We start from the raw sequence: 25847 nt of genomic DNA on the forward strand, positions 1-25847 counted from the left end.
TTCAAATCACTTCTATCTTTATAAGTAATAATATTATTCACATTCCTCCAGCCTCACTGGACAGAATCACTGAAACATCAAGTGAGAAACAGCAGGAGAAAGCCATTCAGCCCCTCTAACCATCAACAAGATGGAACCTGCTCTCCCATTTCAGCCACATGTTTCTGCCCGGTCCTCATTTCCTCAATCCCCTCGGTCCCCACACATCTGCCGCCCTCTGTTTTAAGTGAAGACGACCAGTGAAACTTCGTCGTCCTCCAGGAATCAGTGTGGTAAATCTCTAAACCATATACTCTATAACCTTTTTGTTAATACTCCATGGAATTAAATTCCATTTCTGCAGCCCCGTGTTGCCCACCACTCACCTCCCACCCTCTGTCACTATTTTCATTTTCCCACCTCCCCCTCACCTGGATCCACCTCTCACTCCCCAGTTCTTGCCCCATCCCCACCCCTCACCTCTTTTCTCTGACTATTTCCCGTCCACTCTCAGTCCAGTGGGAGGGTCTCGGCCTGAAGTGTTGACGGTCCATTTCCCTCCACAGATGCTGCCCGACCCACTGAGTTCCTCGGGCAGTTTGTTCTTTGGTCTGTGTAACCCGTGTTAGTATGGGGAGCGGGATTTTACACCATATTCCAGGTACAATCTCAATAAAACCCAAATAATTGTTACGGTATTTATCATACTTAAACAGTAGAAAGCTTGCAAAGGCTGGAAATCCAAGGCAACACACAGAGAATGCTGGAGGAACTCAGCACAACAGGCAGTATCTATGGGGAAGAGTAAATAGTCCACATTTTGGACCACGAGCCTTTTTCATTACTGAGGGATGGGGGGGGGGGGGGTGGAGAAGTGATCTGAATATAAAGGTCGGGGAAGGGAAAATGGCGAACTGGAAGCTGATAGGTGAAGTCAAGTCATGAGCGGGTCAAGGGCAGGAGATGAAAGAATTGGAGCATTGTCAATAGGACAAAGGGAAAGAGGAGACCCGGGGGGAAGTAATAGACTGGTGAGCAGAAATGAAAGTTCAGAGTGGGTAATAGAGAAGGGGGGGGGATTTGTTTAGTGGAAGGAGAACTCAATATCCATTCAATCAGGTTGGAGGGTACCCGGATGGAATATAAGGTGTTGCTCCTCCACCCTCTGGGTGGTCTCATCTTGGCACACGAGGAGGCCATTGATCGAGACGTCGGAATGGGAATCAGAATTGAAATGTTTGGCCACTGCGAAGTCCCCCTTGTGGCAGATGATACAGAGATGCTCGACAAAACGGTCTCCCAATTGATGGCGGGTCTCACCAATGTAAAGCAGGCCGCATCGGGAGCACCGGACACAACAGATGACCTCAGTAGATTCGCAGTGAAGTGTTGCCTCACCTGGAAGGACTGTTTTGAGTCTGAATGGAGCTGAGGGAGGGGGTGTACGGGTAGGTGTAGCACTTAGGCCGTATGTAGGGATAAGTATCTGGAGGAAAATTAGTGAGGAGGGGTGAATGAACAAGGGGATTGTGGAGGGAGTGATCCCTGTTGACCCCTGTTTGTGACGTCCTAAACAGATTTGCATGAATGCATTCCCTACATTTATTAGTTATCTTTTTATTACAACATAAGCATCACATATTCCATACAGTGGATGCTCAAGGCATCCGGGCCTCCACTCCGGCTCCTGAGGCCACTGAGGGGCGGTGACCAGAGAGCGATAAAAATGTTCAACACTCTGTAGCTCTGCTGGGCTGTTACCCTGGTGATGGAGGAAGTGGCTCAGCAGAACTAACTGAAAATAGGAAATAAGGAACAAACTCACATGCTCTGAGTTTCATTGTGACAAAGATGAATGCTGAGCTGTCAGCCATTTTGTAATTGGGAAACTACAATTCTAATGGCTGTTTTAACCCTGTCTCGAGGTGCCTCCATTAAATCTGTTAGTAGTTTAATCTCTACAGAACTTACAGCAGTGCCGAAGCTGTTACAAACTCAAAACACATTGTTGGATTCGAAATGTCTGTTCCAAATGTGAAATATAGGATATTTACAAAGGGCCTCACACAATGCATTGTGGAGATAACCATTAAGGGTCCTTATTTATTCAATTAAGTAGTTAAAATGCCATTATATTCTTGTGCCTGCAATTAACCTATAACTACGATCAACACTAGGTATTCATACAGGTGATATTCAGATCCTGTTACTGGCCAGAACTATGGAAGATAATGTCCCTATATACAACTGAATACATTGAGAGTGTGATCTTAGATCCTAGACTCCTCTCCTGTTTAAAACATCTTGTCCTATCACTATATCCAGCACTCAGGATTTCATTGACATTTCTGTTCCCAGAGTCACCACCCCTCCATGAGAACAGGCCCAGAGACACAAAATGCCCGTCATACATAAAACTTTTCATTCCATAATCACCCTTGTGAAATTTGTAAACAACAACTGTAATGAGCACATTTCCACGAATTGGTGGCAGGATAATTTATTGAGAGAAACTGTGCTTTCCTTACTGCCCTGTTAACGGTCACAAGATATCTCCCGATGTTCAGTGTGCCAATCTATGCATGGAGCCGAAAGAGATGGGAGAGATTTTCAACAAATTCTGTGTGCCTGTGTTTCCTTGGGAGACAGGAAGAGACAGTGGAAATGACGAAAGCCGGCCAGATCATGGATTGTGTACGGATTACACAACAGGTGCTTGCTGTCTTGAGGTAAATTAGGTTGGATAAATCCCCATGAATAGGGTAGAGGCTGCAGGAGCCCTGCCGGACACGGATGTTGCTGGTATTTAAGGAGTAGAGTTACAGGGGTCGGTTGAACAGGTTAGAAATTGATTCCCTGAAACACAGGAGAATGAGGGGAGATACTAGCAGGGGTTCCCAAATTTTTTGTTTGTCATGGATCCCTACCATTAACTGGAGGGTTTGTGGGCCCCAGGTTGGGAACCCCGGCTAGAGGTAAAGACAACTATGATGGTAGAAATAGGGTGAATGCAGGTAGGGTTTTGCCCCTCATGTTCAGTGTGGTCATGGGTTTGGGGCAAAAAGTGAAATATTAAACGGGAATCGGAGTAGGAACAATTTCACTCAGAGGGTGACATGAATGCGGATGCAGGTTTCAAATGCAAATAGGAGAAGTTTGTATGGGTGCATGGATGAGGGCGGTGTTCAGGGATATGGTCTGGGTGCATGTGGATGGGATCAGGCAGAGGAAGGCACAGTCTAGATGGGCCGAAAGCCCTGTTTCGGTGCTGTGAAATGGCGAATTTAAATTGAATGTCCGACACGTCTATTTACCAGGAGACTAAATCATTTCAACTTAATGTTCGAAAATCCTGCAAGCTCAAGGAACACTCTACAGATAAAGAATATCAGTGGAGAGGAACAAAGTTAATGCTCCAACCCCCCTATGTCGGAATGGTTTCAAACATTTTCTGATTTGATTTCAAATCAAATCAACTTGAAGGTTTCTTTAATTTCCAGCTGCTCACAGACAGACGACAGTGAGTGGGGATTTCCAAACACGGAGAGAATACTGAACCCAGGGTAGATAAATAAGAATGCAAACACTGAACAGTTCGTTCCAGACACTCACTCGTTCTGTGTCTTGAGATTACCCCTCAGGTCTCTCTGGCCTCTCCGCTCCATTGTATCTGTGCTCTTTGGGTTTGGACTCCCCAACCCCGAGACACAATCCTTGATATATATTGACTGGACATCAAAGGCAATACAGACTACGTTAGAAAAAAAAGCTTTGACTGTACCAGTGATACCACCTCCCCGGCCCCCCGTGCTTCGAGGAACCCAAGACAAACCAGCCACGAAAGCTACCCGCTCCTACGTTTGAATAGATTGCAATAGGTACACTTAATATCAAAGAAGTGTATAAAATATACATCCTGAAATTATCTTTCTTCGCAAACATCCATGAAAACAGAGGAGTGCCCTGAAGAATGAATGACAGTTAAATGTTAGAACCTCAAATCCCACCCCCCAAGCTCCCCCTCCCATGCGTAAGCAGCAGCAAAGCAACAACCACTTCCCCCCGAGCAAAAAAAAAGCATCGGCAAACCCCATCGAACAATCAAGCGCGCAGCAAAGCATCAGTAAAGACACAGACTTGCAGAACCCCAAAGACTACTCGTTCACCTAATAATTCGAAATACCACAGTGTGTGTGTCACTCTCTCTCACCCTCTCTCTCTCACCCTCGCTCTCACACTCTCTTCTCCTCTCTTTCCCTCTCTCCGCCTCTCTCTCTTTCTCTCTCTCCCTCTCTCTCTCTTGCACCCTGTCTCTCTCCCTCTCTCTCACCTCTGTCTCATTCTGACACACTCTCTCTCTCCCTCCCTCTCTCGCTCTCCCTTCCCCTCTCTCCCTCCCCCTCTCTTTCTCCCCCTCTCTCTCCCACCTCTCCCCCCTCCAAATAAGGGAAAAAGGTGTCATAATTTGACAGGTGAGCAGCCACTCTCTGTAACAACAATGAACAGACTCTGCCGAGATCCAACCCCTGTGAGGCTGCCGGGGCAGAAACATCCCAGGCCGAGTGCTCCGTCAGTGTGGGCACCAGCTCACTGATGACTTCACGGCCATCGTCAACACTTCACTAATGCAGGCTTCACATCGGCCAGCATCATCCCTGCACCAAAGAACTCTACAGCTTCAGAATAAAACGACTACCGCCGGGTGGAACTGCCACCAATCATCACAAAGAGAGTGAAACGGCCGGGAATGACACACATCAATAACTCCAATCCTGCCGCATTGGTTACTCACCAATATTCTTACTGACAGAACCGCTCTGTACCAAATTCCAACTCTACCATCTAAATACAGCCCTGTGCAACTGGGTGTTGGACTACTGAACCATCCGGCTTCAGAAAGTCAGGATGTAGAACTGCTCCTCACTCCCAATCATCCTCAACACAGGCTGTGTGCTGAGCCCATTGCTGTACACTCTGTTCACACATGACCGCACGGCCAAACACCCGGGGAATCACATTGTCAAGTTCGCCAGCGACACGACAGTTGTGGGGTCCATCACATATCAATGAGATGACATAGAGAGAGAAGGGCTCAAGGCCGGGTACACCCCAACCCACAAACTCACCCCACCACACCCTCATTACCACGAGTGTAACATTTCCTGGCACCCACCATATGTACAGATACTCCTGTGCCTAACGTCACTTTATGGACATATCACCAATGTTTTAAGCTATGAGATGTTTTTATATAATGCTGATATTTATCTCTGCGATTTTTGTTCCTGCATGAGATCCACAGCAACAATGATTTATGTTCCCCTTTACAACAGTTCACTGGATTGACATTAAACAATCCTGTGTATTGAACCCTGGGGAGAATACCACGACCACCCACATTATCTGTACACCCTCCTGATTTTATAAACTCCGATAATGTTACCGCCATTCTCCTGTGGAATAAAGATCCAGCTCGGCCAACCACTCCCTATAACTCGGCCCTCTAATCCAGGCAGCATCTTAAACAAACTCTTCTGCGCCCTGATAATGGCTTTCCTACGATAGTATGAAAAGAAAACACATATTTAATTTTCGGTGTAGTCTTACCAACAATTTATATAACTACAATACAATGTCCATAATCGAGAACTCAATGCCTAACTGATGAAGGCCAGCATGATTAAATCCTTCTTTTCCACCCTCGATACTTGCCCGTCCACTTTAAGTGAACTGTACTCCTGTACTCCCAGATCGCACTGTTCCACAGCACTCCATGACCTCCCATTCACTATACCAGTCCCATCCTGGTTTGACTGCCAAAAATCACCATCTCTCACTTGTCCAAGTTGAAACCATTTGCCATTTCTCAGCCCATCTCAATAACTGACCCAAGGGCCCCTTGAAATTATTTGTAACCTGTTGCAATATGAAAAACAAACTTGCTAACGGTGCCAGGTATTCATGTCAAATCAATGGCATGAATAATGAAATACAGAGGTCCCAAAACTGACACGCACATCCCACTCGTCACAGGCCTCCATTCGCTAAATCCAATTTCAGTCATCTCCCTCTGCTTCCTGTCATTGAACCCGGTGTGAAACCACCTCGCAAGCTCCCCGTGAATCTCACGTGACCGAACCGTCCAGATGAGCTGCCACGCAGGATCTTGTTAGAGGCTTCACCAAAGTCCGCTTAGACAAAATCTCTGCCCTACGTCATCTATCGCCATCGTTACCTTTTCGGACATCTCCAGAATATTTGTGAGGTATGATGTCCCAAAATATTTGAGAGGTATAATATCCCACTGGGAATTGCGGTCGGTGATTTCCCCATAACCAATGTCTAACCACCCGAGACCTCAGCTTCACTGCAGATTGAGGAAATTCCAACCCGAGCTGTAGAATTACCAGCCTGGATCGAAGTCCATATACTGTAGGTTGCATGTTCTTAGAGACTCCATCCCTACATTATAACCCAGTCACAGATACTTTGTTGCTGGCCATTTGACGTTGTGTTCCTGCCATTTTCGGTTCACAAACTAAGGTGAGAGGAGACCCTCAGTATCTTCTGCCTGCGTTGTTGTTCAGGCTGGTTTACCGGGCTGTAGATTGTGAGAGGATACGGATACACTTCGGCTTGTCTCCAGCAGCTAAACTATCTTTGATCACTGTCTTCTTGCACTGTGGGATCTTGCCTAGCACAGTTGGCTGCGATGTTTCCCTCAGGGTAGCAGAAACACAATGTAAAATTATAAAATAGAAAATGCTGGGAACTCAGTACATCAGTGTACATCCGTGAAGGAGAAATGGTGGAAGACCCAGTTTCAGAACTGGGACTGTCCGAGATCCTGCCGATCTGCTGAATGTCTCCAGCATTCTCCCTTTTTACTTTAAATTTCCTGCAGTAGCAGTTTGTCTTATTTTTAATGCAAAGATATTAACTGATTGGAGGGTTGCGGATGTTGTTCCTTTATTCAATAAAGGCAGTAGAGATCGCCCAGGAAATTATACACCAACGAGCCTTGCTTCAGAGTTTGGTAAATTGATCGGGAAGATCCTGAGAGGCAGGATTTATGGGCATTTGGAGTGGCATAATATGATAAGGAATAGTCCGCATGGGTTAGTCAAAGGCAGGTCGTGCCTTACGAGCCTGATTGAATTTTTTGAGGATGTGATGAAACGCATTGATGAAGGAAGAGTAGCAGATGTAATGTATATGCATTTCAGCAAGGCATTTGATAAGGTACACCATGCAAGGCTTATTAAGAAAGTAAGGAGGCACGAGGTCCGAGGGGTCATTGCTTTCTGGATCCAGAACTGGCTTGCCAATAGAAGGCAAAGTGTTGTTGTAGACGGGTCATATTCTGCATGGAGGTCGGTGACCAGTGCTGTGCCTCAAGGATCTGTTCTGGCACCATTTCTCTTCGTAATGTTTATAGATGACCTGGATGAGGAAGTGAAGGGATGGGTTAGTAAATTTGATGATGATACAAAGGTCGGGGGTGTTGTGGATAGTGTGGAGGGCTGTCCATGTTTACAGTGGGATATTGATAGGATTCAAAACTGGGCTGAGAAGTGGCAGACGGAGGTCAACCCAGATAAGTGTGAAGTGGTTCATTTGGTAGATCAAATATGACGGCAGAATATAGAATTAATTGCGTCTCATGGCAGTGTGGAGGATCAGAGGGATCTTGGGATCCGAGTCCATAGGACACTCAAAACTGCTGCGCAGGTTGACTCTGTGGTTCAGAAGGCATGTGGTGTGTTGAACTTCATCAATCGTGGGATTGAGTTCAAGACCCAAGAGGTAATGTTACAGCTATACAGCATCCAGGTCAGACCCCACTTGGAGTACTGTGCTGAGTTCTGGTCACCTCACTACAAAAAGGATGTGGAAAACATAGAAAGGGTGCAAAAGAGATTTACAAGGATTTTTCTGGATTGGGAGCAACCCTTATGGGAATAGGTTGGGTGAACTTGTTCTTTTCTTCTTGAAATGGAGGATGAGAGGTGACCTGATAGAGGTGTATTAGATGATGAGAGGCATTGATCCTGTGGATTGTCAGAGGCTTTTTCCCAGGGCACAGTTTTAAAATGCTTGTAAGTAGGTACAGAGGCGATGTCAGGGCTAAGTTTCTTTTACGCAGACAGTGGTGAGTGCGAGGAATGGGCTGCCGGCGGCGGTGGTGGAGGCGGATACAGTACCGTCTTTTAAGAGACTTTTGGATAGGTATGTGAAGCTTAGAAGAATAGAGGGCTGGTAACCCTAGGAAATCTCTAAAGTATGTTCATGTTTGGGACAGCACTGTTGGCCGAAGGGTCTGTGCATTGTGCTGTAGGTTCTCTATGTTTCTATGCTTTTGTGTTCTCAGTTCATTCCATACAGCCAATGCTCACAGCATCCTTTCCTCACACTATCATGCTGCTGTATTTACTCCCGAGGCCACTCTCCCTACCCTGAGAGGCAGTGAACACAGAGCGATAAAAAATGTGCAACTCTTCTTGCAGCTCTAGTGGGCTGTTACCCTGGAAACAGAGGAAGTGGCTCACCAAAAATAACCGAAAAGGGAAATAACAAACTCAACATCGTATGCTGTGAGTTTAATTATGATAAAGTTTAACACTGCAGCCATTTTGAAATGAAGAATCTAAAATTGTGAAGTCTGCTTTTGACGTGCAACTTTTAATTAATCGTCTAGTAGCTCTGGCTAACAAAAATGATCAATACTTAGCGATCAATAATATATTAACCACTGCCGTGAATATACCCAATGACAGTCTCAATAACCATCTGTTGCAACAAACTCCACAAATCGACAAATTAAGGGGAACATAAATCATTGGTGCTGTGGATCACATGCAGGAACAAAAATCACAAAGAGATAAATATCAGAATTATTAAAAAAAAATGTCATAGCTTAAAACATTGGTGATATGTCCATAAAGTGACGTTAGGCACAGGAGTATCTGTACATATGGTGAGTGCCAGGAAATGTTAAACTCGTGGTAATGAGGGTGTGGTGGGGTGAGTTTGTGGGTTGGGGTGTACCCGGCCTTGAGCCCTTCTCTCTATATGTCATCTCATTGATATGTGATGGACCCCACAACTGTCGTGTCTTTGTCGAACTTGACAATGTGATTCCCCGGGTGTTTGGCCGTGCGGTCATGTGTGAACAGAGTGTACAGCAATGGGCTCAGCACACAGTCCGTGTTGAGGATGACTGGGAGTGAGGAGTGTTCTACATCCTGACTTTCTGAAGCCGGTTGTTTCAGTAGTCCAACACCCAGTTGCACAGGGGTTTATTTAGATGGTACTGCAAATCTGTGTTTTTATTGATGCATTGCTGCACGCTTGAGTGTTCGGTGGGGGTTCCAGATGTTTTTTGTTTGCAGGTGCGGGGGGGATGTTGCTTTGCTGCTGCTTACGCATGGGAGAGGAGCTTGGGGGGATTTTTTGGGTTCTAACATTTAACTGTCATTCATTCTTTAGGGCACTCCTCTGTTTTCATGGATTTTTGCGAAGAAAAATAATTTCAGGATGTATATCGTATACATTTCCCTAATATTAAATGTACCTATTACAATCTATTCAAACGTAGGATGGGGTAGCTTTCGTGGCTGGATTGTGTTGGGTGCCTCGAAGCATTGTTCAGAGTGCGTTACGTACCTGACGTAGTCTGTAATGCCGTTGATGCCCAGTCAAATATATGAAGGCTTGTTCCCCAGGGTTGGGGAGTCCGAAGCCAGAGGACACAGATACAATGGAGCAGAGAGATCAGAGAGACCTGCGATTTAATCTCAATACACAGAGCGAGTGAGTGTCTGGAACGAACTGCGCAGTATTTGTATCGTTGGTTATCTACCCGGGGATCAGTATTCCCACCGTGTTTGGAAATTCCCGCTGCTGTCGCCTGTCTGTCAGCAGCTAGAAATTAAAGGAACATTCATATTGTTAGAGACCTGAAATCAGGTCAGAAATTGCTTGAAGCCATTCCGACACAGGGGGTTGGAGCTGAAGCATTAACTTTGTTCCTCTCCACAGATATTCTTTATCTCCAGAGTGTTTCTTGTATTTGCAGCTTTTTAGAACTTACGTTGAAATGATTTAGTCTCCTAGGAAATAGACTTATGTAGGACGTTCAATTTAAATTCTCTATCTTACAGCACAGAAACAGGGCTTTCGGTCCATCTAGTCTGTGCCTTCCTCTGCCTGGACCCACCCACTTGCACCCAGACCATATCCCTCAATACCTCCCTCATCCATGTAACCATACAAACTTCTCCTATATACCACATTTGATACCGGCATCCGCATTCGTGTCACCCTCTGAGTGAGATAGTTTCTAGTCCGATTCCCCTTAAATATTCCACTTTTTGCCCTAACCCCATGAGCACACCGAACATTTGGGGCGAAACCTATTCACGCTATTTCTACCATTATAGTTTTGTTTACCTCTAGCAGAGGTTCCCAACCTGAGGTCCATAGTCCCGCCAGTCTGGTAGGGGTCCACGGTCTTAAAAAGTTTGGGAACTCCTGCTAGCTTCTCCCCTCATTCTCCTGTGCTTCGGGGAATCAGCTTCTCACCTTTTCAACCTACCCCTGTAACTCTACTCCTTAAATACCAGCATCATCCGTGTCCGACAGGGCTCCAGCAGTCTCTACCCTGTTCCGGGGGTTTATCCATCCAAATTCACCTCGAGACAGCAAGCACTTGTTGTGTAATCCGTGCACAATCCATGACCTGGCCGGCTTTCGTCATTTCCACAGTCCCTTCCTGTCTCCCAAGGAAACACAGGCACACAGAATTTGAAGAAAATCTCTCCCATCTCTTTCGGCTCCATGCATAGATAGGCACATTGAACATCGGGAGATATGTTGTGACTGTTCACAGGGCAGTAAGGAAAGCACAGTTTCTCACAATAAATTATCCTGTCACCAACTTGTCTATTATTCTGGAAATGTGCTCATGACTGTTATTGTTTACAAATTTCACAAGAATTATTCTGGAATGAAATGTTTTATGTATAAAGGGCATTTGGTGTGTCTGGGCCTATTCTCAATGGAGGGGTGGTGACTTGGAACAGAAATGTCAATGAAATCCTGAGGACTGGATAGAGTGATAGGGACAAGATGTTTCCAGCAGTAGGAGAGCCCAGGATCTGAGATCACAATCTCAATCTATTTAATTATATCTGGGGATCTTCTCTTCCATCCTTCGGTCCAGGAACAGGATCTGAATATCACCTGTATCAGTGCAGGGGTTTGAGCGTAGTTATAGTTTATTCGCAGACACAAGAATATAATGGAATTTTTGACCACTTAATTGAACAATGAAGGACACTTAATGGTTATCGCCACAATGTATTGTGTGATATCCTTTGTAAATATCCTACAGTTGACATTTGAAACGGACAGGCCGCATTCAACAATGTGTTTTGATTTTGGAACAGCTTCTGCACTGCTGGAAGTTCTGTAGAGATGAAACTACTAACAGATTTACTGGAGGCACCTCTAGACAGGGTTAAAACAACCATTAGAATTTCAGCTTCCACATTACAAAATGCCTGAGAGCTCAGTATTCATCTTTGTCACAATGAAACTCAAAGTGTGTGAGGTTGTTCCTTATTTCCTATTTTCATTTAGTTCTGCTGAGCCATTTCTCCATCACCAGGTTAACAGCCCAGAAGAGCTAAGGAGTATTGAACGTTTTTATCGCTCTCTGATCACCGCCCCTCAGTGGCCTCAGGAGCTGGTGTGGATGCCCGGACGCCGTGAGTATTCACTGTGTGGAATATATGACGTTCATGTTGCAATAAAGAGATAACTAATGAATGTAGGGATTGCATTAACTCCCCCGTCACGTGATCCACTTCTCCCTCCCATTTCAAACGCAGATCTGCAGCAGCAGCGGCTTTTCGAGGCCCCGCCCCCGCTCACACGGTCCCCGGATGGGCGGGGGTTTTCTTTCCTTTCTGTGTCGAAACAGATCATTGGCGGGGAGCCGGGGGTCGGATCACTGTCTGCGGGGGAAATTGATCAAGTTCCCATCGGTGAGTATTGAGACCGGTCCTGAGAGGGAACCGGACCGACAATTTCTGGGGGGAGACCTGATGTTGTTCAGTGAGTCCCGTTAACGTCCCCGAACGGGCGGCCGCGTCCCGCATCCTGGACACAGCCTGCTGAGGTTGGTCCGGGTTGTGGGACCTTCGCACCGAACCGCCTGAGAGATGAGCCGCCGCTCAGCCTCTGTTGCTCGGGTCACAGGAGCGGGATGAGGTGGTGATGCCCGGACTAAATCCATCCGTTCAGTTGTTCCTGGGGAACTTCACCTCCATCACGCGGCCCGGTATCGGATCCAAACTTCACCTGGATCGATGCCTGGGGTCGATAATGGTTTTACAGCACACTGAAAGCGGCCATTCGGCCTTTATGTGTTCTTGCAGACAGAGAGGGTTAAACAGAGTAATCGCACCCTCGGGACACTGCTCCACGTGTATTGGTAGTTTCATCTTTCTTCCGTTCAGTCAGGACAGTGAGATCCAGATCTCTCACTTCCTGCCGGGGAATTGGGAAATGTCTTTCCATCTTCCTTCCATTGCTACGACTTGCCGACATGCAGCCAATGTTTCCTATCATATGACCGTATTAATGCAAGAATTAAGTCTTTTTCATTTATCTGTGTTTCTCGGAAATGTGTACACCCCCTCCGGAATTTCCAAAGGAGCAACCCAGGCTGTCTAATATTCCCACACGATTGAAATGGAGAATCTGTTTTTATACATGAACCGAGGTACAGTGAAAATCCTGTCTTTGCCATCACCCACATAGATCAAGCATTACAACAGTACATCGAGGTGATAAAAGTTAAAACAATAACAGAGTGTAACAATTCATTATGGTCACAGAGAAAGTAGAGTCCAAGTAGATATATGGTGCAAAGTCACATCTAGTTAGACTGTGAGGTCAGCAGTCCATCTCATCACACTGGGGAACATTCAGTTCGCTTATAACAGCAGAACGGAAACTGTCCTTGAGCCTGGTGTTACGTTTCTGTTTTATTTTATTTTCGACCCAATCGGAGACTGAGAAGTGAAGGGGATTTTCCATTATGTTGGCTGCTTTACTGAGGCAGCAGGGCGTATAGACAGAGTCCATGGAGGGGAGGCTGGTTTCTATGATGTGCCCACTGTTCTCTGTTATTTCATTCATTTAAACGAAGTGCAAAGGCCGTATGAAGATGTGAAGCATCGCGATGGGATACTTTCTGTGGAGCATTGATAAAGCTTGTAGAGTGGAAAAGGACATATAACCACATTTTTTATTGATTGTTCTGGCTTTGTTAAATTGAAATCTGTTATCTATCAGTGTACTATTATTACTGCATCTGTGTATTGCTTGAGGACCATCAGACATTCTCCTTGATTCCATCTCACTCCCGGTTTTATCTGCTTATTCCCTGCCCATCTTGTTCAACATCTGTCCAGCTTGCGTCCCACCACTTTAATGATATATATCAGCAATCTCGCTACTAAACATTGTCTTAATTGTGAAGTTTTGTCTTGCACCTATTCCAGGTTTCTTTTTTATTAGCTAGAGCTACCAGAGGTTAAATTGAATACAACACGTTGCAGGGTAAAAGCTGCCTTTACGATTTTTGTTTCACCGTTACAAAATGGCTGCAGTGTTAATCTTTGTCATGATGAAACAGACAACATTTGATGTTGAGTATGTTATTACCTTTTTTGGTTAAATTTAGTGAGCTACTTCCTCCGTTTCCAGGGTAACAAACCACCAGAGCTGCAAGGATTGTTACAGATCTTTATCGCTCCGTGATCACTGCCTCTCAGTGACGCTCCCCCTCAAATTCCCCTTAAATATTTGAATTTTCGGCCCAAATCCATGCCCCCACCCATCCCGATTTATACCATTATAGGTCTTGTATTCTCTAGGAGGGGTTCCCAACTTGGGGTCCACAGGCCCCACAGTTCAGCATAGCAAAAAGTGGTTCAGAACCCCTGCGAGCATCTCTCCTGATTCTCCTGTGCTCCAGGTGAGCAATTTCTAATCTGTTCAACCTGCCCGTGTAACTCAGTTCCTTAAATGACAGCTACATCCGTGTCTGCCAGCCTTCCTGCACCGGCCTGCCACAGGGTCCGAGGGAGACCTTGTCAGGCCCTGGGGATTTATCCATCCTAATTCTCCTCAAGGCAGTAAACTCCTGTTGTGTAATCCGTACACAATCCGTGCCCTGACTGGCTTTTGTCATTTCTATAGTCTCTATCTGTCTCCCAAGTAAACACAGGCACTGAGATGTCATTGAAGTTCTCTCCCATCTCTTACGGCTTCATGCGTAGATGAGCACGCTGAACGCCAGATGTTATTTTGTAACTGTTAGCGGGGCGGGGAGGAAATAACAGGTTTTCCCAATAATTTATCCTGTTACCACATTGTCTGCTATTCGTGAGAATGTGTTCACTACAGTTGTTGTTCACAAAGTTCACAAGGGTGATTCTGGATTGAAATTTTTTATGTATGAGGAATACACAAGGAAATCTGCAGATGCTGGAAATTCAAGCAACACACACAAAATGCTGGTGGAACGCAGCAGGACAGACAGCATCTATAGGGAGAAGAGCTGGCTGCGTTTCGGGCCGAGACCCTTCGTCAGGACTAACTGAAAGGAAAGATAGTAAGAGATTTGAAAGTAGGAGGGGGAGAGGAAAAGCGAAATGATAGGAGAAGACCGGAGGGGGTGGGGTGAAGCTGAGAGCCAGAAAGGTGATTGGCAAAAGGGATACAGAGCTAGAGAAGGGAAAGGATCATGGGACGGGAGGCCTAGGGAGAAAGGAAGCGGTACAGGAGCACCAGGAGGAGGTGGAGAACAGGCAGAGTGATGGGCAGAGACAGAAAGAAAAAAAAAGGGAGGGGTGAAAATCTATATATCAGGGATGGAGTAAGAAGGGGAGGAGGGGAATTAACGGAAGTTGGATATGTCTCTGCTCCTATTATCGATGGAGGGATGGTGACTATGGGAACAGGAACCTCAGTGAAATCCTATGTTCTGGACAGAGTCGATGGCGACAAGATGTTTTCAACAGTAGGGGAGTCTGGAACCTGAGGTCACAATCTCAATCCATTCAATTATATCTGAGGAAATTCCCTTTCATCATTCTGTCCAATAGCAGTATCTGAAGTCCACCTATATCAATGCCTGGGGTTGATCGCAATTAGAAGATATTTGCAGACACAGGAATATGATGAAAATTTTAACCACTTAACAAAGGAGGGAACTTCACGGTTATCACAACAATGCATTGTGTGATGCCCTTTGTAAATATCCCACAGTTGACATTTGGAACAGATAGGCCACATCCAACAACGTGTTTGATTTTGGATCAGCTTCTGCACTGCTGGAAGTTCTGTAGAGATGGAACTACCAACAGATTTACTGGATGCACCTCGAGACAGGGTTAAAACAGCCACTGGAATTTTAGCTTCCCCAGTACAAAATGGCTGAGAGCTCAGTATTCATCTTTTTCACAATGAAGTTCAGAGCATGTGAAGTTGAGTTCCTTATTTCCTTTTCCAGTTAGTTCTGCTTCCTACATCACCAGGGTAACAGACCACCAGAGCTCCAAGCAGTGCTGAATATTTGGGGTTTGTTGAGATTGTACCTGGAATATGGTGTAAAATCCCGCTCATCATACTAACACGGGTTAGACACACCAAAGAACAAACTGCTGGAGGAACTCAGTGGGTCGGGCAGCATCTGTGGAGGGAAATGGACCGTCAACATTCTGGTCTGAGACCCTCCCTCTGGACTGAGAGCAGACGGGAAAAAGTCAGAGAAAACAAGTGAGGGTTGGGGACGGGGCAAGAACTAGGGAGTGGGAGGTGGATTCAGGTAATGGCGGAGGTGGGAAGTTGCAAATAGTAACGGGGTGGAACATGAGTGGTCTGGGCAACACAGGGCAGCAGAAGATGGAATTTAATTCTATAGAGGATTAGCAAAGTGGTTAGAGAGTGTTTATTTCAGAGATTCATCAGCCTGTTTCCTGGAGGGAAACAGAGATCAGCAGAGCGAATGAATTGATGAGAAACATGTGGCTGAGATAGGAGAGCAGCCGTCATCATAAACAGAAAATACTCTGCAGATGCTGGGGTCAGAGCAACACGTACAACACGCTGGAGGAACTCAGCAAGTCGGGTAGCATCCGTGGAAATGAACAGTCAACGATTCGGGCCGAGACCATTTGTCAGGACTGAAGAAGGAGGGGCAGGGGCCCTATCAAGAAGGTGGGGAATGGTGGGAAGGAGAAGGCTGGCAGGTGCCAGGTGTAACAAATCATTCTAGTTACAGAGAAAGTGCAGTGCAGGTAGATATGTGGTGCAAGGTCACATCGATTTAGACTGTGAGGTCAGGAGTCCACTCATCACGCTGTTCGCTTCTAACAGCAGAATGGACACCGTCCTTGAGCCTGGTGGTATGACTCTGTTTTATTTTATCTTCGACCCGATGGGAGTATCAGAAGTGAAACAGTTCTGAGGATCTTTCATTATGTTGGCTACTTTACTGAGGCAGTGGGAAGTGTAGACAAAGTCCATGGAGGGGAGGTTGGTTTCTATGATGTACTCAGCTGTGTCCACAGTTCTCCACTATTTCATTCAGTTAAATGAAGAGCAGTAGCTGTATGAAGATGTGAAGTTTCGGGATGGGATACTTTCTGCGGTGCATTGATAAAGTGTGTAGAGTAGAAAAGGGCACATACCAAAGTTCTTATTGTTTGTTCTGGTTTTGTTATATTGGAATCTGTTATGTACTAGTGCGTATTATTATTTCAGGACCATCAGAGATCGTCCTTCATCCCCTTCTCCCAACTGGCTCCATCTGCTCATCACCTGCCCATCTTGTTCAAACTCTGTCCAGCCTCTGTTCCACCAACTCAGTGATATATATCAACCATCTTGTTCAATCTCTGTCCAGTCTGTATCCCACCACCTCAATGATATATATCAACCATCTTGTTCAACCTCTGTCCAGTCTGTATCCCACCACCTCAATGATATATATCAACCATCTTGTTCAACCTCTGTCCAGCCTGTATCCCACCACCTCAATGATATATATCAACCATCTTGTTCAACCTCTGTCCAGCCTGTATCCCACCACCTCAATGATATATATCAATCATCTTGTTCAACCTCTGTCCAGCCTGTATCCCACCACCTCAATGATATATATCAATCATCTTGTTCAACCTCTGTCCAGCCTGTATCCCACCACCTCACTGATATATTTCAACCTCTGTGCAGTCTGTATCCCATCACCTCAACGATATATATCAACCATCTTGTTCAGCCTCTGTCCAGCCTGTACCCCATTGCTGCAATGATATATTTCAACAATCTCTCTTTCAAACCTTTCCTTCATTGTGAAGTTTTCTTTTGCATCTTTTCCAAAATTGGTTTTTCGCTAGCTAGAAATACCAGAGGTGTAATTGAACACAACACGTGGCCGGGTAAAAGCAGCCATTTCAAATTTAGTTTAACCGTTACGAAATGGCTACAGTGTTAATCTTCATCATAATGGGACTCATAGCATCTGATGTTGAGTTTTTTATTTCCTTTCTCGGTTATTTTCGGTGAGCCACTTCCTCTGTTTCCAGGGTAACGGCCCGTCAGAGCTGCAGCAAGTGTTGCAGTTTTTATCGCTCTGTGGTCACCACCTCTCAGCGTAGAGACAGTGGCCTCGGGAGCAAATGTAACAGAGTGATAGTGGGAGGAAAGGATGCCGTGAGCATTGACTGTGTGGGATGTATTACACCAGGGTCAGAATGAACTGAGAACTAGCAAACTTGTTGGGGTGGGATGGTATTTACAGTCTAGGGTAGCAATCAGTTACTATCTGTGTATTAAAATGAAGAGGGAGAAATACTACAGTTGCAGGAAATTTAAAGTGAAGAGCAGAAAATACTGGAAACGCTTAGCAGATCGGCAGCATCTTGGACAGTCTCAGTTCTGGAACTGGGTCTTCCACCATTTCTCTTTTCGCAGATGTAGTCTGATGAACTGAGTTCCCAGCATTTTCTACTTTATAATTTTACATTTTGTTCCTGCTACATTGCAGGAAACATGGCAGCCAGTTGTGCTGGGCAAGATCCCACATAGCAGGAAGATTGTGATCAAATGTGCTCAGTTTAGCTGCTGGGGTCAGGCTGAAGTGTATCCGCATCCTCTATACAGACCGGGGAACCAGCCTGAGCACCGGCCCCGGCAGAGGGTCATTAGGTTCCAATTCCACCTTAGTTTGTGAATCGGAAATGGCAGGAACTCCACGGCAAATTGCCGGCACCAAGGCGTCTTTGTATGGGTGATAATATTGGGCTGGTGTCTCTGATGATATGGAACCGGCAGTATACGGGCTTCAGTCCAGGTTGGTAATTCGACAGCTGGGATCGGAATTTTCTCAGTCTGCAGTGAAGCTGAAATCCCGGGATGTTGGACATTGGTTATCGGAAGATCACCGTCTAAACTGCCCACTGGGACATCATATCAGTCGTATTTTGGAGTTTATTTAAGAGTTAACTAGGGAGTTGGGTGAAGTTGGGCAGTGATGTTGTTCATCTGAACTTTGGTAAAGTCTGTAACAAGATCCCACATGTCAGCTGATCGGGAAGGCTCGGTCACGTGGGAGTCACGGGGAGCTGGCGAGGTGGATTCACACCGGGCTCGAGAACAAGAAACAGGGAGATGATTAAAGATGGTTTTAGCGAATGGAGCCCTGTGATATGTGGGATGTGTGTGTCAGTGTCGAGACCTCTGTAATTCACTGTTCATGGCATTGATTTGTATATGAATGTACATGGCACGGTGAGCAAGTTTGAATTGAATTAAGTTGAATTGATTTCTTAAATCCTTCACATACATATGGAGTAAAAATCTTTACGTTACGTCTCGGTCAAAATGTGCAAGGAAAGTAATTCATAATAAATTATAATATATTGAACAGTCCATATAATATAGAGTACACTCAATTGAGCGTGAGTTAACTAGTCTCATGGCCTGGTGGAAGAAGCTGTTCCGGAGCCTGTTGGTCCTGGCTTTTATGCTGCGGTACCGTTTCCCGGATGGTACCAGCTGGAATGGATTGTGGTTGGGGAGACTCTGGTCCCCAATGATCCTTCGGGCCCTTTCTACACACTTGTCCTTGTAAATGTCCTGAATCATGGGAAGTTCACAACTACAGATACGCCGGGCTGTCCGCACCATTCTCTGCAGAGTCCTGCAATTGAAGGAAGTGAAGTTCCCATACCAGATAGTGATGCGGCCTGTCAGGATGCTCTCAGTTGTGCCCCTGTAGAAAGTTCTTAGGATTTGGGGGCCGATACCGAACTTTCTCAACCGTCTGAGGTGAAAGACGTGTTTTTGTGCCTTTTTCACCTCACAGCTGGTGTGTACAGACCACGTGAGATCCTCGGTGATGTGAATGCCGAGCAACTTAAAACTGTTCACCCTCTCAACCCCAGATCCATTGGTGTCAATAGGGGTTAGCCCGTCTCCATTCCTCCTGTAATCCACAACCAGCTCCTTTGTTTTTGCGACATTGAGAGGAAGGTTGTTACTTTGCCACCACTGTCTCAGAGAGATGACCTCTTCCCTGCAGGCCACCTCATTATTGCTTGAGAGGAGGCCAATCTATGTGGTGTCGTCGACAAACTTAATTAGCAGATTTGAGCTGTGGGTGGCGACACAGTCATGTGCATACAGGGAGACTAAATTCGGGAGAATTGCTTATAAGGCAACAGGTGACAATGAATATCAAAGACATCTTGGTCAGTTATGGAGATGGGACTGAGTAATGGCAAATGGTTTTCAACTTGGACAAGTGAGCGATGGTGCATTTTGGACAGTCAAACTAGGTGGGACTGGTGTAGTGAATGGGAGGGCACAGAGTGTTGCGGAACAGAGCGACCTGGGAGTACAAGAGTACAGTCACTGAAAGTGGTCGGGCAAGTATAGAGGGTGGAAAAGAAGGCTTTAATCATGCTGGCCTTCATCAGTTAGGGCATTGAGTTCTGGATTATGGGCATTATATTGTTGGTGTGGCTACACAGAGTATTCTGTACAGTTGTGTTGACCCTGCTGTAGGAAAGATACTATCAAGTTGGATAGGGTGCAGACGAGATTGCTGAAGATGTTGCCTGGATTAGAGTGCCGAGTCATAGGAAGAGGTTAGCCGATCTGGATCTTTATTCCAGAGGAGAATGAGGGTGACATTGTTGGAGTTTATGAAATCAAGAGGGAGCATAGGTAATGTGGTTGGTCGTGTTATTATCGCCAGGGTTCAAGATTGTTTACAAGTGTAAAGGAGAACAAAATAGTTGTTATTCTGGATCCAAAGCAAGTCCTTGTAAATCTCCTCTGTGCTTCCTCTATAGCAGCCATATCGTTTCCTGTAGTGAGGAAACCAGAACTGAACACAGTACCCCCAAGCAGGTTCTAATCAAGGTCTTGTATAGCTGTAACATTAACTCATGCTCTTGAATTCAATCCCATGGCTGATAAATGTCAACACACCACATGCTTTCTTATCAACACTGTCTACATGTGCAGCAGCTTTGAGTGTTCTATCGACACTAACCCCAAGATCTCACTGATCCTCCAGATTGACAAGAGTATTACCATTAATATTATATTATCTTGAAATTTGACCGAAATGAACCGCTTCACACTTATCGGTATTGAACTCCATCTGCCGCTTCTCTGCCCAGTTCCGCACCCTATCGATGTTGCACTGTAACATCTGACAACCCTGCAGACGATCCACAACACTCCCAACTTTTGTGTCTTCAGCAAACTTACTAACCCATCCTTCACCTTCCTCATCCGGGACAGTTGTAAAAATCACAAAGGGAAGGGGTCCCAGAACAGACCCAACGGAACACTATCGGTCATCATCATCCATGCAGAATACGAAACATCTACAACCGCCCTTTGCCTTCTGTGGGCATGCCAATTCTGGATCCACAAAGCAAGGTCTCCTTGGATCCCATCCCTCATTATTTTCTGAATGAGCTTTCCATGGGGAACCTTAGCTAACCTCTTACTGAAATCCATATACAGTACTTCCACTGCTCTACCTTTATCAACGTGTTTTGTTACATCCTCAAAAGAATTCAATCAGGTTCATAAGGCGTGACCTGCCGTCGGCAAAGCCGTGCTGACTATCCCTAATCAGATTACGTCTCTCCAAATGCTTACTGGTCTATAATTTCCTCAGTTATCTACTCTCTTTCTTAAACAAGGGAACAACATTTGCAAACTTCCAATCCTCTGGTACATCTCCCCACCTCATTGATGATGTGAAGATCATCGTCAGGGGATTAGCAATCTCCTCCCTCGATTCATAAAGGAGCATGGGGTATATCTCGTTCAGTCCCGGCGACTTATCTAACTTAAAACCTCTCAAAAGATCCAGTGCATGCTCTTTCTTAAAGTCCATACACTCATATGTTTCAGTCTGCGGTAAGTCATCCCCACAATTGCCAAGGTCCTTTTCACCAGTGAATACTGAAGCAAAATACTCAGTATCTCAGAATATTTCAATGATCGGCAGGTTGAGACACATCTGTTGAGAATGTAGCGGTGAAATGTAACCAAGCTAATTTGCCACTGCTGGAGACACTCCCCCCACCCCCACCCCCAGGTTTGTTCTACTTACATGACGTGCCCTGAAATCCAATAATGATTGTTACAAATGTCAGTGATAAGTATTCGATCCTTTATTAGCAATCAGTAAACATACAATCTTAAAGCAATGAAACTGATCTGTACCCAAGTTTAAGTTCAGCGTATTTGAGTGGATAACAAAATATATGACATCCGTCAGTCCCCAGCTGGGTAGTGTAGTAGGCCTCCGTTAGTATCGATAGACCATTGATTTGCACCTTGGAAAGTTTCCAGGGCGCAAGCCTGGGCAAGTTTTTTTTTAATGGAACACCGGCAGTTGCCCAAGCTGCAAGTCTCCCCTCTCCACGCCACCAATCTTGTCCAAAGGAAGGGCATTGGGGCTGTGCACTGCATGGAACAAAGCACAAATATATAACTGACTCCCTTTGCGCGTACCACACTCCCACTGATGCAACTAGTTACCATAAAAACATCATAAATACACAACGCAGAATACAATCCTGATAGAGAACAGATACATGGCTCCTACACACAGGCTCAGCTCTGATACAGGATCTTCCACCTGAAATATTAACATACTCTCTGTCTTGTTGAATAACTCCAGCATGTTATTTTGTTTATTTTAATGATTTTTCCCAACTTGTTCTGGATGTATGGCATGTTGACATTGTGTTTGACATTGTGTCATATAACTAACTATCTGATAATAGCCAGGTGATATAAGAAAGAAATCTTAACTGAGTTTTGGTGCTAATAATGGTCTTAAATTCCTGCTGGTAAAACTATAGTGGTTGAGGACAAGATGTCACGATGCTACAGGTGACATTGCATTGTTCAGGATGTCAGACTGTCTCTCTATAGACTCAAATCCTATACTGCCATAGGTGTCAAGGCCAGGCAATGATAACCTGAAAGGAGACAGTGAGAATCATGTGTGGCTGAGAAATCTGTATAATCTAGTGACGAGAGGAATAGAAGTCTCATAGTCAGCAGAAATGTTTCACCCCACACTGCTGTAACACTTGTCCATTACTCACCACAGCGCCACCAGTGGTAGGAGGACCATGGCAGTGGGCGCTGTCTACTCAATCTGCCTCGGCATTCTGTAGACGCAACACTCCTAGTACAGGACACAAGATTGGTTCCAAAAAGGGAATTGCCTGCAATACAGCGAGTAGATACCCTGCAGAATCCTGGCCCAGTGTACAATCCATGGAGAGATCGAAAATGGACATTGTGTGACTGTGGGTGGATGGGCACAGGTGGATCAGGCCATGTCAAGGCTTCAGTGGATCGGCCCAAGATGTTTGGAAGTGCTTGCCTCAGTTTAAAAACAAAACAGTATTCTCCTTTAATTAATGTCTGACCATCCTGTTGTTGTTTGGTTTTGTTTCAGAACAGTAAAAACTGATCACACGTGTCCCCAAAATGGGTCAAGGTTCGAGCAGTGGAGGAGCTCCAGTGACGACAACATTGAGAAAGGACACGGGTATGTTGGCGAATTATTTTAATTTATAAATACTCTGCGGATTCTGCGCCTGGGTTTAATGCAATATAGGCAATTCACAAAGTATTTGTGAGAACTGAGCAGAGAGATGAGAGAGAGAGTTAACATCTCTGGGGAAACACAGTCACACGTGGAAGGAGTACAGTTACCGTCTGCTCCTGCTCCTCTAACAGATTGTGATGCACATTAAAATAGCGAGTTACCCCAGAAGACAAGACATTCTGCAGATGCTGAAAGTTTTGGGCAACATAAAGACACACAAAATATTGGCAGAATTCAGCAGGTCAGGCAGCATCCATGGACAGGAATAAACAGTCGACGTTTTAGATCAGGACCACATGCAATAGAAAGTAATGAGGCAATATCTAGAATGACTGTCCCCTCACTTCCAGTTCGATGAAGGTCCTTGGCCCAAAATATTGATTGTTTATTCTCCTTCATAGATGCTGCCTGACATGCTGAGTACTTGCAGCATTTTGTGAGAAATCCCAGAGATTTGCTGAGGAAGGGGTTGACCAGGTAGGCAGACAGTATCCCAGAGCAAAGCGGTGGTGATCGGCAGTACCAGGAGAGTGATGGTGATGGGTTACTATATTCTCAGGAGTAAGCCGAGTCCTTTCCAAACAGAGAGGTATATTCCTGGGGACACGAAAGAGCAGCCTTCAACAGATGGATCTATAACTCCTCCTACGTGCGCGGCGCCCCCCACCCTCCTGCCCAAATCCGTTCTCTCCACCCCCCCCCCCCCCCAGCTCCCATATATATATTCCGGAGTGTGTTTTGTTGTGATCTTTAGGTTCCAGAGAAAAGGTTACTGCCCAGTATGGTGTTGTAATTTCTTTAATGCTCCTAATTTCCCTTCACAGGTCCGGGCTCAGTGATCACCGAGCTCCTGGCAAACTGGGACGATTTCCAGCTGCTGCAGTTGACGGACTTCTACCGGGCCAGGCTGGAGCAGGCGATGGAAAGAGGGGTGCACGGAGTGAGCCTGGCGTTAACGGCCGAGAATCAGTTCAGCGGAGAGGAACATCGGGTGAGTGGGAGGGAGAATGGGTTTGAATTTTCACACATCACAGGACTGATAGGTGTCGGAATTCTCACTCATCGGATAATAAAGCATAAAACAAATCAGAAATAAATATATATAATTCTTAAAACTGTGAATCTGAAGCAATGATTGAACGAGGTGTAAATACTCCAGTGGCGGCTCAATGCTCAGAGCGAGGGGAGCAGGTAACATTTAAATATGGTAGGAATTTTCATTTTGAAAAGACCGTGCAGCGTGATGACAGGATGTCAGTGAGAACCGGGGCATTATCAGTGGGTGCCTCAGGAGCTCGAGTGTGTTCTGTTCTGGGTGGAGATCATTCTGTTACAATCTATAACTGCAAACAGTGTGGATCGGGGAATACTGCCATGTTGTAATGTGTAATCACTGAATAAACCTCCACTGGAAAAGGCAAAGGAAAGGCATCAGGTGTCAGCCAGTAATCCGCTGTCATGTTGGACACTGGCGGACTGAGGAGATGAATCACATCATCTTTTCTGCAACTTCCCTGTGACTGCTCACTCTGTTATAAAAACCCTCCCGACTTCTTTCTTCATCTGTGATCGTTATTTTCTGATTTCTGTTTTACATGGTCAAATCCGGTGAGGAATTATTTATGGATTTGGAGCCACGTTAATGAAGCGGTCACAGACCAGCCAGGATCTCATTGACTGGTGGACCAGGTTCACGGTGAATGTCCCTCCGTGTGCTCTGCACTCAGAATGTACAGTCCATGTCCAGACAGGATCAGCACCCGTCCGGGTGACTGCTCAGTGTGATCCCGTTACAGAGCACATCATTTACTTCTCATTCTCTGTGTGAATCTGTCAGTCCCCAATATGTTCACTGTTACTCTTCACAGAAAATCTCCGATCTCGCTGATAAGGGAGAGCGGGCGGACAGTTCTAAACTCCTCCTGAGCCTGGTGATGGAGAAAGGCTCCCGCGCCCGGAGGGTGATGTGGGAAACCTTTGTGAAAATGCGGATTGGTGTCCCAAAGTTGGACAAAATACTGAAAGAAATACAGGAACATGGTGAGATAGTATCAGAGATTAATTTAATTTTGGAATACAAACATTACGTACTTATAATTTGTGGAATTGAAACTTGTGAAATTATTTAAACTCTGAACAGGTTGTGTTCCGGTCCATCAACCCATACCGGAGATTCCCAGTGAGCTGAAAGGTAAGTGAAGAAACCACTGCTTCCACCGAAGGTTGATATTATGTAGGGCCATGTCGTTGTTGAGCCACGGGAACTTGATCAAGTAAATGTTCCACCATGACACAGCGCACAGTGATACATGGAAAAAATGTTTGCTGGAGGGAGAGTTTTCACAGGACATTATGAGGAAGCACGCAGAGAGTTGGTGAGTTTGTTGAAAGGGATCACTCCTCTTTGTGTCCCGCAACTACACATCCCTCCACCCGGGTCAGAATGGAGAAGAGGGCAATCTGAGGAGCAAAACAATCGGAAGTGTCTTACTCCGAAAGGTGAAATAATTTCCCTACAATCACCCAACACCCTCTTACTGCAAACACTGCTAAAGTTATCCAGTTTAATTTCCCACTCAATAATTCTGGGAATTCCATTAGGAGACAGTGTTAGTGAGGGTGTGATGGG

The 25847-nt window shown here is 45.5% G+C and overlaps 1 protein-coding gene across 1 annotated transcript; it reads left to right on the plus strand.

The window, feature by feature from the left end:
- The first annotated feature begins 2643 nt into the window (after positions 1-2643).
- LOC140723935 (uncharacterized) lies at positions 2644-25458 on the plus strand. Its single transcript, XM_073038481.1, has 6 exons — positions 2644-2708; positions 11623-11750; positions 11874-12029; positions 24043-24209; positions 25087-25258; positions 25359-25458. Exons 1-6 carry the CDS (start codon positions 2644-2646, stop codon positions 25415-25417), a joined length of 747 nt encoding a protein of 248 aa, XP_072894582.1. The 3' UTR covers positions 25418-25458.
- Positions 25459-25847: the final 389 nt, after the last annotated feature.

Source organism: Hemitrygon akajei, unplaced genomic scaffold, assembly GCF_048418815.1.
Source record: "Hemitrygon akajei unplaced genomic scaffold, sHemAka1.3 Scf000148, whole genome shotgun sequence".
In the NCBI taxonomy this organism is placed as follows: domain Eukaryota; kingdom Metazoa; phylum Chordata; class Chondrichthyes; order Myliobatiformes; family Dasyatidae; genus Hemitrygon; species Hemitrygon akajei.